This window comes from Panthera pardus, unplaced genomic scaffold, assembly GCF_024362965.1.
Source record: "Panthera pardus isolate Hobbes unplaced genomic scaffold, ASM2436296v1 HiC_scaffold_2, whole genome shotgun sequence".
NCBI classification, from domain to species: Eukaryota; Metazoa; Chordata; class Mammalia; order Carnivora; family Felidae; genus Panthera; species Panthera pardus.
Genome location: NW_026526765.1, coordinates 61,948,824 through 61,961,432, shown reverse-complemented (window position 1 = coordinate 61,961,432; position 12,609 = coordinate 61,948,824). Strand labels below are relative to the sequence as shown.

The 12,609-nt window shown below is 41.1% G+C and overlaps 1 protein-coding gene across 1 annotated transcript in view; it reads left to right on the top strand.

Annotated features, from left to right (window-relative positions):
* UBTD2 (ubiquitin domain containing 2) overlaps window positions 1-5,498 on the top strand; it is a 63,049-nt gene extending 57,551 nt beyond the window's left edge. The window contains exon 3 of the mRNA XM_019450318.2: window positions 3,008-5,498. Coding sequence (XP_019305863.1) covers window positions 3,008-3,405 — 398 coding nt within the window. The 3' untranslated portion in view covers window positions 3,406-5,498. The remainder of the gene's footprint in view (window positions 1-3,007) is intronic.
* The last annotated feature ends 7,111 nt before the right edge of the window (window positions 5,499-12,609 follow it).

Sequence of the window (12,609 nt, the reverse complement as noted above, 5' to 3'; positions counted from 1 at the left end):
AACCCACAAACCATGAGATCACGACCTGAGCTGAGACTAACAGTCGGACGCTCAACTGACTGTGCCACCCAAGTGCCCCTGAAATTAGTTTTAAGAAAAAGAGAGAAGGGGCGCCTGGGTGGCCCAGTTGGTTGAGCATCCGACTTTGGCTCAGGTCATGATCTCGCTGTCCGTGAGTGAGTTCAAGCCCCACATCGGACTCTGTACTGACAGCTCGGAGCCTGGAACCTGCTTCGGATTCTGTGTCTCCCTCTCTCTCTGTCCCTCCCCCACTCATGCTCTCGCTCTCTCTCTCTCTATCAAAAATAAATAAACGTTTAAAAAAAGAGAGAGAGAAGCCAGCTATCTATGGCGTAGGGGCATTCAGATGTAAAAAGAGCCAAAGTACCTATTTGATTGTATGTTTGTTTTGAGATTGGCATGCACTCCTGTTGTAGCAATGTACAAAAGCTGCTATGACATCTCTAGTCCTTTTCTAAAGAGCTGTCTTTCAGTCTGGACGTGGTTCTGCTTGCCATTTGACTGCTTTTGTTTGCAGGCCTGCTATTTTATATGTGTCATGACACGACAAAGCAGCACATGCAAACCTGGAAACCACTTTAGAGATTTTCTCCTGCCTCATTTTGCTGAGTGAGAAGCGTATTTCAGGTTAAAGAATATTGCTTAAGGTTGCACAGCTAGTTAATAGCAAGGCTGGGAGTTTCATCTTGGTCTCTAGATTTCGAAGGTAATGATTTGGAATGGTGCTTCTCTAAAAGAATGTTTTTCTAGCAGAACAATTATGTAGATATGCTCTGGTACTTAGGCTGACCATACTGACCCCCCCCCCCCCCCCAGCAATATCAGTGGGATATATATCTGAGGTGTTTCCTTAATAGAGGTGATGGGTCTTTAGTGAACTCTCCATGTTCTCTCTCCTAGTTCTCCTGGTGGCCAGCCCATCTGGAAGACACTAGTAGATTTCTTTGCCTCAGGACTAGGCTATATAAATTGTGAAGTTTGCACAACTGACTCTACCATTATTTATAAATAGCGTTGGTACTGCAATTGTGCTTGAAGTGTATCCATTTCTGCAATGTCCTAGCATTCACATTAATTAGTGAACAACACAGAGGCTGAATGATATCTTTAAACACAGGGGCACCTGGGTGGCTCAGTCACTTGAGCATCCGACTTCGGCTCAGGTCATGATCTCGCGGTTGGTGAGTTCGAGCCCCGCGTCGGGCTCTGTGCTGACAGCTCAGAGCCTGGAGCCTGCTTCGGATTCCGTGTCTCCCTCTCTCTCTCTGCCCCTCCCCCGCTCATGCTCTGTCTCTCTCTCTCTCTCTGTCAAAAATAAACATTAAAAAAAAAAATTTAAACACAGAGGAAAGGGGAGATTCACGTGTGTTATGCTTGGAGACTGAATTCTCACCCGTTTTCATGTAATTTAGAAGACAGAAGCCATGGTGGGCTGGTGACTGTTCCAGTCTCATTTTGGATGCCTTATATTTTCAGCCTATTGATAGTGGCCACAAAGTTCAGTTCATTGACTTATTTGTTCATTAATAAGTATTTCTCAGTGTCCCAACCCCCTTCTCATTAGCCTGTGTGAGTGTTTTGAATATGGTAGATGTTTTTATTTTTTATCCAAATTGACAATCAGCTGACATTAATGTTCCAGTTTGAACAAAGGACGTGATATGAATAACCTTGTAAGAAAACATTCATTATGTATGCTTTCAAGCTTCCCAGGGGAAGTCCTGGTAATTATAATGCAATTTATGCTTTATAAAGAAATCAGCCATTAATACCTCCTTCTAAACCATAAATGATTTTTTTCTCTCCCCTGAGCTATCTGGTTATAAACTTCTTACCCCTTTTGTTCTTCCTTTTCAACCCATAACTTCTCTGTAACAGATTAACTAATTGGGGTTAAATAAAACCCCTCAGTCGTTTTTGTGGTGATTGTGCAAATGAGGTTCATCTATAAGCCAGGAGCCAGAGCAGCTGGTAAGCTCATCATCTCCAGTTTGTGGTGTCTTTGACGAAGGACTTTTGGCTAAGTATTTAGGAAGTTGAGGCACTGAGGGAACTGCTCTGGAACACTGTGTTGGGGTGAATTGGGTTTAGAGATCTGTGTTTTGCTTTTTTGGTTGTTGTTAAGGTCGCTGATTTATTTCTTTAAAAGATATCCCAGCACAATTTGAATATCCCCTTAACTTGGTCCAAACACTAATAATATTCGTAAATTTGGATTCTGTGTCCTTTTTTTTTTCCTTTACCTTTTTTTTTTAAGTTTATTTATTTTGAGAGCGAGAAAGCAAGCACCAGTGGAGGAGGGGCAAAGAGAGAGACGGAGAGGGAGAACCCCAAGCAGGTTCCATGCTGTCAGCAAGGAGCTTGATGCAGGGCTCGATCTTACAAATCGTGAGATCATGACCTGAGCTGAAATCAAGAGTTGGATGCTTAACCGACTGAGCAACCCAGGCGCCCCTCTTTTCCTTTATCCTCTTTTTTTTTTTTTTTAAATTTTTTTTTTTTTCAACGTTTTTAATTTATCCTTGGGACAGAGAGAGACAGAGCATGAACGGGGGAGGGGCAGAGAGAGAGGGAGACACAGAATCGGAAACAGGCTCCAGGCTCCGAGCCATCAGCCCAGAGCCTGACGCGGGGCTCGAACTCACGGACCGCGAGATCGTGACCTGGCTGAAGTCGGACACTTAACCGACTGCGCCACCCAGGCGCCCCATTCCTTTATCCTCTTTTAATGAAAGTGTGAATTAGGTACGAAATGGCTTAGAAAACATGAGGGTAAGGGGCTAGGGTCCTGGTTAAGGTAAGGTTAAGACCAAATAATTGGCCATGGGCCTTCATGATGATCTTTGATGAGCAGCTGGCAGTGATTGGCCTTGTTTTTTTCTCCTCTACAGTGGCAAGCTAGCAAGAGGCTTGAGCATTTTGCAGGGTATAAATAAAAATGCATTCATTGAGCTGAAACTCTTACTCATATCTTCTCTTTTTGAAGGTGCACTTACAGAGTGCTATGATGAACTGGGAAACAGATACCAGCTTCCAGTCTATTGCTTGGCACCACCAATCAACATGATCGAGGAAAAGAGCGACATAGAGACTCTGGATATTCCTGAGCCACCACCTAATTCTGGATACGAATGTCAGCTCCGTTTGCGCCTTTCCACAGGCAAAGACCTCAAACTTGTGGTCCGCAGCACAGACACGGTATACCACATGAAGAGGAGGCTACATGCAGCAGAAGGAGTGGAACCGAGTAGTCAGCGATGGTTCTTTTCTGGCAGACCTCTCACCGACAAAATGAAGTTGGAAGAGCTGAAGATCCCAAAGGACTATGTTGTACAGGTTATAATGAGCCAGCCTTTGCAAAACCCAACACCAGTGGAGAACTGATTGGTCCTATTGGCTGGTCCCCAGATCCCTCCCGCCCCTTTTTATTGTTGTTGTCATTTCCTACTCTATGGCGTGAAATTTATTTTCACTGCTCTGAATTCCGTATGAATGGATTTAGTTCTGAGGAATTACCAGTGAAAAATTCCATCTGTGATGGAGACCAACAAAAATAATTAATAAAACACAAAGAGCCAGCCTTTGAGACTCATGTAATTACCGTTTCTAATTTGTAAGGCAGTTAAAAAATAGATAACCATTTATTTTAAAATAGCCAACAACAATGTAATGACTGTATTTAAACAATTTGGACTGTAAATAGAATGTTATGTCCATGAAGAACAGCACCAAGCACCTTGTGAATACAGAATCAAAAAAAAAAAAAAAATAGATTCAAGAAATCATCAATAACAGTTATAAAACTTGAGCTTTTTAAAATGGAAACTGAAAAGAGCAGTATTCAAGGTTCACTTCTATTCTGGTCTTGATTCTTTGCTCAATACTATTTAGCCATAAAGGAGTAGAGACTGGCAAATTGTGTTTTAGTATTGCTTTCCCCATCCCCATATCTTGAGCTCCTTATTTACATTCACACTAAATTTTGGTGCCTTCCAACACATTGGTGGCAGGCACCCTTCTGGAACACTAGGCAATAATTTAGTGCGGTCAGATCTCTGATTTTCAGCTGATACTCACTTGAAAAGTCACTTGTCCATTTGCTGCATAGATATTTTGAAATGTCTCTATGATGAAGCTGTTTTTATATCCAGGCTTAGAAGGTCACTACAATGTAATACCTTCAATTCATCTACCTACTGTGCTTGGGACTTTTCAGCATGTTCCCCCAAATGCACTGGGCCAGGGAATGCAAGGAATCAAGGGCAAGTGTTCCCACTATAAGATAATAAGGTAAATTCTCTCTTCTCCCCCACTCTGCAGGAAGGGTGTAAGTAAAACCCATTGTATCTGTGCCTGGGAGAATTGTGCCTATTTTCAGTCTAAGAGAAAATTTCAACTCCTAATTTACTAGTGTGTTTACGGACATCGCTTAAACATCAGCAGTGAGACCAAATGATGAAATATTGCTTTATATGTTAGTGCTTTCCAGTTCACTGTTACCTCTACTTGTGGTGGATGACAATTTTCCTCTCTCATCTTTCCTAGCACAGAGTCCAGTTAAGAACCATCTGCAGATTAGATGAGAAGACAAAAAAATCTGATGAGAGCGCCTGATTCTCTCATACTGTGACTGGAATAAAGCTGCCAAGGGTTATATTTAATTTGGAGCCTTTTCGAAGTTCCACAAATGAGAAGGGGGCTATCCCATAATTACTGTAGCCCCAAGCCTCGGTGAGATGGCAAGGTAGAGGCAGGAAGGTGCTTATACTGCTCTCCTTGGAAAATGATCAGACCTCCACACCTATTTGGATGAGAAGCACTATTATTATTAATTTTAATGGCAAAATGAAACTGCTAATTAAATGTAAAGTTTAAAATGGCATTAAATTTCCTATAGCCTGATTAGATATAATATCTGTAATTGTAACTTCTGTTTCTGAGAGCTTTACTTCCCTTTCTTCATGCAATCATCTTAAAGATTGTGGCTACATTTAATTTAGGATTGCTAATAATTGAATCTAAATTCAAGAGACGATAGCAGCGTTCATTCCGAAGGAGTATTTTGATATTTGAAGGTAGAGGTTTGAGGGTATTTGACTGTAACGCCCTGTCATCGAAGAGTTTTGTTGTCATTTGTGTGCCACATTGACTAATAGCAACATCTCTCAAAGTCAGACAACTGGAAAAGTGTTCAAACCTATTTTTCTTAAGTTACATTGGGTGATATCATCAATAATCTATGGTTGGTAAGTTTTCTTGTTTGTTTAGAATTTGAGCTCTCAAGAATTTATTTTGTTTTAAAGGAAAATATACTTTGCATAACAATTTTCTGGGCATGTTTAACTAACCTGGATGAGAAAACCATGGTGCTGTTTAATGTAAATAGATTGATATAAGATTGGACCAATACTTGATGTGTACAATTTTAGTATGTAGGGTTTTTGTGCTTTTTTTAAAAAAAAAAAAAGTTCAATTTTTCTCTTTGTCTTGGCTTTTATTCTGGGTTTTTGTTATTCTCTACAGAAGGGTAATCTGCCTCATTCTAATGAAACCTCTAAGAAAGTTTTTCTTCTTTTGAAAAACCTTACCTCAATAAATAACAAGTTCATTATCACCAGACTTTGGCTCTGCTATGCCAAACCATACATGGTCATTTATAGATATGCTTTATCTTTCACGTTGAAATCTTGGTCTAAAGTAGGCTGTTGTGTTTTTTTCTTTTTTCTTTTTTTCCTCTCTTTTAGAGCTAGGGTGTGAGTAGGGGAGAAGGGCAAAGAGAGAGAATCTTAAGCAGCCTCCATGCTCAGTGTAGAGTAGCAGAGCCTGACACGTGGCTCGTTTCCATGACCCTGGGATTGTGACCTGAGCTGAAATCAAGAGTCAGATACTCAGCTGAGCCACCCAGGTGCCCCAGCTGCTGCTGCTGTTTTTTTGTTTTGTTTTTTTGTTTGGTTTGGTTTTTTTGAGTCATAATTCAGAACTCATAATTCCGTTTTCTAAGAACAGTGAACTTTCTTACCCGTTTGCATCAAAGTGGCAGGTTTTGATAATTATTTATTTTATTTTTTAATTTTTTAATGTTTATTTATTTTTGAGAGAGACAGAGCACAACCATGGGAGGAGCAGAGAGAGAGAGGGAGACGCAGAATCTGAAGCAGGCTCCAGGCTCTGAGCTGTCAGCACAGAACCCGACACGGGGCTCAAACCCATGAACCATAAGATCATGACCTGAGCTAAAGTCCTACGCTTAACCAACCAGGCCACCTAGGTGCCCCTAATACCAGGCACCCCAATTAATCTTTTATTCAAAATAGGTGATAAATACACATGGAGGGGAAATCCAAACATACCAAAGTAATCTATCCATTCCCTAGATATACCAACTCTTACCACTCTTCTGGGTATCTTTAAAGATGCTCTATCACAGCAGTTCCTCAACTTGAGCATGCATCAGAATTACCTAGAAGGCAGGGTGCCTGGGTGGCTCGGTCGGTTGGGCTTCCGACTTCGGCTCAGGTCATGATCTTACGGTCCGTGAGTTTGAGCCCCGCCTCAGGCTCTGTGCTGACAGCTCGGAGCCTGGAGCCTGTTTCAGATTCTGTGTCTCCCTCTCTCTCTGCCCCTCCCCTGCTCATGCTCTGTCTCTCTCTGTCTCAAAAATAAATAAAAACATTAAAAAAAAAAATTTAGAATTACCTAGAAGGCATATTAAAACACACATTGCTGGACTTTTCTCTTGCGAGTTCCACATTAGGTCTGAGTGGGGCCACAGTAATTTGGTTTTCTGAACATTCCCAGGTGCTATTGTTGCTGGTTGAGATTCACACCGTGAGAACCACTGTTCTGGTGTACCTTGAATACATTCACCCACCCCACCCTGTTTTTTCTGTAAATATGCATAAATACATATACTATTCTGCACCTTGATTACGTTTTAAAATGATGAATCTTGGATCTGCATCATCCCTCTTATTTTCTGTCTGGGGTACCAGTTATTTCAGACTAAATTTGGTCAGTTTGGCTATTTGCAATCTTGCTGCTGTAAACCATGCTGCCGTGAAATGTCCTTCTCTATAGTTATGTCTTGGTGTCTATGTATGTCTATAGAATGCACTCCTGAAGAGAGAATTGCTAGATCGAAGAGTCTTTACATTTAGAGAGTAGAAGCACAATTGCCCTCCAAGTAGATCTTACCAGTTTAACACTAGAGCAATATGACTGCTTTTGTTTTCCTATATACCCTAACCAACATTTTGATCTTTGACAATCTAAGTGAAAATCTGTGTCCTGTGGTCCTACTTTGTATATTTTCTTTGAAGTTTAGCATTTTACTCTAGGCCTTTTTTTTTCCCCCTGCAAATTGTCTGTTTGCTCATATTTCTGGTGCATTTTGGTCCTTATCCTCTTGATTTGTAAATATTAAGGAAATTAATCATGTTCTATCCTGTATTACCATTTGTTTTTGGTTTGGGTAATTTACCATGCACAAATTTGAAGTTTTCCTTGGTTGGATCTATCAGTCTTATGTTTTATGGCTTCTGGGTTTTCTTCTTTACTTCAAAAGGTCTTACCAACCTGGATTATAAAAGTTTTTGTCTCATATTTTTAATATGTTTTATGGTTTCATTATCTGGAATTATTTTGGTGCAAGGAATATAGTAGCTGCCCAGATTTATTTGTTTCTTTGTTTTTGTAGGTAGCTAGTTAATCCCACTTTTCCTGATACTACTTACTGAATAATTTTCATTGTTCTTTTTCCCATTGATGTGGGAAAAATCACTCTTATTTTATGGCTTTTTAAGTTTGTTAGAGTGTGTATGTGCATGAGCGGGGGGCGGGGTGGCAGAGAGAGAGGGAGGGAGAATCCTAAGCTGGCTCCACACAGTGCAGAACCTGACGCCAGGCTCAATCCCACGAACCATGAAATCATGACCAGAGCTGATACCAAAAGTCAGTTGCTTGGGGTGCCTGGGTGGCTCGGTCATTTAAGCATCTGACTTAAACTCAAGTCATGACCTTGTGGTTTGTGAGTTCAAGCCCCACATTGGGCTCTCCCCTCTTGGTGAGGAGCCTACTTCAGATCCTCTGTCTCCTTCTCTCTCTGCCCCTCCCCTGCTCATCCTCTCTCTCTCAAAAATAAATAAACGTTAAAAAAAAAAAAAGTCAGTTGCTTAACTGGCCACCCAGGCACCTATTTATTTATTTATTTGCTTGCTTATTTGTTTGTTTATTAATTACAGAGAGAGAACAAGCTGGGCAGGGGCAGAGGGAGAGAGAGAATCTCAAGCAGTCTCCATACCCAATGCAAGAGCCCCACACGACTGAAATCATGACTTGAGCAGGAATCAAGAGTCTGACACTTAACTGACTGAGCCACTCAGGTGCCCCTTTTCACGGTTTTTAAGACTATACTTTTTTAATGGTCTAATTGAACTATATAATTAGCAAATATATCTGTGTCTGCCTCCAACTTTCAAATGTTATGATTTAACATTTTTATTTACAGAAAAGAAAGAAGAGTGTGGCTGATAACCTCCCTTGCAGTAACTGGCCTCCTGTGATTTCTGTTCTCTGGCTCTGTGAAGGGTGTTCATGTAGGTAACCCCATTTTGGCAGGGGTCGGCAGAGTTGATTTGGCCTTTTCTAGTCTCTGTCTTTGGCATGAGGCAAGTGATAATACAAGAGGGCTAAGGACTAGTGGAAGAGAAATGATTTCACTTTGCTTAGCTTCCTCTAAAATTCTTTCCTCTCGTGGCACCTGGATGGCTCAGTTGGTTAAGCGTCTGACTTAGGCTCAGGTGGTGATCTCACGGTTCGTGAGCTTGAGCCCCGCATCGGACTTTCTCCTGTCAGCGTGGAGCCCACTTTGGATTCTCTGTTTCCCTTTCTCTCTGCCCTTTCTCCACTCACACCTTTTCTCAAAAATAAATAAAAATTACAAATAAGATGATTTCCTCTTTATAGCTGATACAGTTTCTGGAGGAACCCGTCCTGTGGTGCTGGGTTCCAGGGCTGACACTGTAGTCCTCTCCCCAGCCCAGCCTGCCGTTCTCCTGCACTGCAAGTGTGGCCGCTCTGCCCATTGCTTAGGCTCCCTGAACAACACGTGTTTTGCTGACCAAGGAATTCTAATCTAACTATGACATAGAATATAGTGTGTTAACTACCACCCAAAAAATATGTAAATGTACTTGGTCTAACCGGACACAGTGGATTAACTCACTGTGGAAATAAACTTAATTGAAGCATCTACATACACATTTTTATTCTCTTACTATTTTTTTATTTACTTTTTTACATTTATTTATTTTGAGAGAGAGGGAGAGAAGGAGAATCCCAAGCAGGCTTCGAACTGTCAGTGCAGAGGCCTCCCCGCCCCCGATGCGGGGCTCAAACTCACAAACTGTGAGATCATGACCTGAGCTGAAATCAGGAGTCAGACGCTTAACCGAAGTAGCCACCCAGGTGCCCCATACACAGACATTTTTAAAAACTTTAAGTCCCAGGGGCGCCTGGGTGGCGCAGTCGGCTAAGCGTCCGACTTCAGCCAGGTCACGATCTCACGGTCCGTGAGTTCGAGCCCCACGTCAGGCTCTGGGCTGATGGCTTGGAGCCTGGAGCCTGTTTCCGATTCTGTGTCTCCCTCTCTCTCTGCCCCTCCCCCGTTCATGCTCTGTCTCTCTCTGTCCCAAAAATAAATTTAAAAAAAAACAAAAAACGTTGAAAAAAAAAAAACTTTAAGTCCCAGTGTGCCTTGGTGCCTCTGTCGGTTAGTGACTGGCTTCATTTCAGCTTATGGTCTCATAGTTCAGGAGTTCAAGCCCCACATCAGGCTCTGTGCTGACAGCTGAAGCCTGCTTCAGATTCTGTGTCTCCCTCTCTCTCTGCCCTTCCCCCACTTGTGCTTGCTCTCTCTCAGAAATAATAAACATTAAAAAAAAAAAAAAAAGTTTAAAAACTTGAAGTCCTGTAATGTAATTGAGAAAAAAAGTTCCAAAGTAGACGTTGACAGATTGTTTTCTTTGTTGTACCTCTAGTCCCCAAAGTGTCACTTTACCCCTGCTATTGAATTTTAGTTTTTACACAGAGTTTCAGTTTGGGCCCATCAGAGCTGAATGCTCAGTTTCCTGATTCCATTCTTAAACTGCCCAATTTATGAAAATGCTCTTAGGATTTCTTAGGGGCGCCTGGGTGGCTCAGTTGGTTAAGTGTAGGACTCTTGATTTCGGCTCAGGTCATGATCTCACAGTCATGTTGGTCTCTGCACGGGGTGTGGAGCCTGCTTGAGATTCTCTCTCTTCCGCTCGGGCTGTCACTCTCTCTCTCTCAAAAGAAATAAACATTTTTTTTTAAGGATTTAAAAAAATCTGATAGTTGGATCATGTACCTTTTATTGTCACCTAATGATATCCAGGGAGGAGGGAAAACTCATTCCTGAAACTTTAGTCATTTGATATTCATTTTAAATTAACTGAAATAAATGAATAAGTTATTTTAAATTTTAGTTTAAAATTTAGTTAAAATTCAAACCAATGAACTTATCTTCAACTTTCCCTTCTCCCTTCCTACCCCCATTCTGAAATCGTTAAAGGTATAGTATCTTCATTGTTTTAGAGACTGTGTCTGTAAAAAATCACATATGCCATGGTTCCTTTTTATATATCTCAGGACTGTTGCCCTTGGAAAATAGGAAAGAGAAACCTTTCTAAGACCTCATTATAGTTTCTCCTCCCAGAACTCTGTGTAGATCTTAAGGCTGTCTGGTAGCAAAAGCTATCTAGGATTCCAGAAAAGAGGCAGAAACCTATCCCAAGATAAGCTTATTGGCAAGACCCTTTGAAATGATGATGGATTTCCAGCTGTCATTTTCCAGCTAAATACCAGTCTCTCAGTTCAATAGTCTGTGTCTGTGCAGTAGTGTCTAAACTGTTTGCCAGAGGGTATTCTCCTTGGGGAATACCTGCAAACTTTTCACCAAATCAGAGGAAGAGAGAAGCATTGTTCTGAGGTGCTTTGTATGTTAAATACAGAGTGTGTTCATGGTAAAGAACTTGATTTGTGTTCTTACAAGTTTGACTTAACCAGCCACAATCTTAGATAAGCAGTATTCTTCTCTGTTGCACGTTGAAGGTGATTTCTGATGGTTATTAGGTAATGAAGTCTGGATGTCTTATGGTTGGTTATAATGTATAACTGATCCTTAAGAAATTTCTGGTTTATAGTAAATGAGCTGTATTTCTTTAATTGCCCAACTTGTTCCTCTAAAGTTTATGGTAGAAGGAGAGGTGGTAATTAGCATTGTGCAGAAGGGGATTCAGAGCCAGTGAAATCCTGGCTTGAAATTTAAACAGAATCTGCTAGAACTGAAGTCAGTTACTGCGATCATTTGCTCTGAGCACGGGCATCTAACTGACCTTGAATTTGAATCGTGCTCCTACCACTAGCACACTATGTGTTTTGGGGAAATGTTAATTTCTCTAGGCCTCAATTTCCTCACCTGTAAATTCTGGATAACACCTGATTCACAGGGTTATGAGTATAAATAACTTCATGCGTCTAAAGCACCTGCCTAACCCATAGCAACTACTTACTAAATGGTAATTATCACCATTAATATCACAGTGCAGTCAGGGACGCCTGGGGGCTCAGTCAGTTAAGCGTCCAACTCTTGATTTTGGCTCAGGTCATGGGCTCACAATTCTGTGAGTTTTAGCCCCACTTCAGGCTCTGTCCTGACAGCTGGGAGTCTGTTTGGGATTCTGTTTCCCTCTTTCTGTTCCCTCACCTGCTTGTTCTCTCTCTCTCTCTCTCTCTCTCTCTCTCTCTCTCTCTCTGTGTGTGTGTGTGTGTCTCTCAAAAATAAGTAAATAAACATTAAATATATATATATATATATATATATATATATATATATATATATCACAGTACATTCAGGTGGGCGGATTCACAAGTCCCATACTAAAATAATTTAAAAATTATTCAAGGCATTACTTATACAAAAAAAATAATTTATACAAGGACATGTAATAATTATTTTACCGTAGTAGATTTGTACAGTTGCTTAAGCACCTAACTTAGTAATTTAGGTCCTAGGAAGAACAAGCCCCCTATATCCTTAAAAGTCTTGGGGCCCCTGGGTGGCTCAGTCGGTTAAGCGTCCAACTCGTGATTTCAGCTCAGATCGTCTCAGCATTCGTGAGATTGAGCCCCATGTCGGTCTCTGCGCTGACAGTGCAGAGTCTGCTTGGGATTTTCTCTCTTCCTCCCTCTCTCTCTGCCCTTCCCCTGCTCACTTGCTCTCAAAATAAATAAACTTTTTTTTTTGTTTTTTTTTTTTTAAAGAGGAAAAAATGTCTTTCCCTTACAGGTAGAGGCACTTCACCAATTTGAAGTGTCTTGCATCCAGGTGGTTTTAGCTTAAGGATTGAGAGAATTGAAAGGATTCTGAGAGTATTGGACAACTAGTGAACAAACATTGGAAAAGTATCATTGTCTTTCAGCTGCTTAGCTCCAGCCAGTGTTTGTAAGTATTTGGATATACAGGGACCTTAGGAGCAGTGTTGATCTGAAAAGCGGCAACAGAACGAA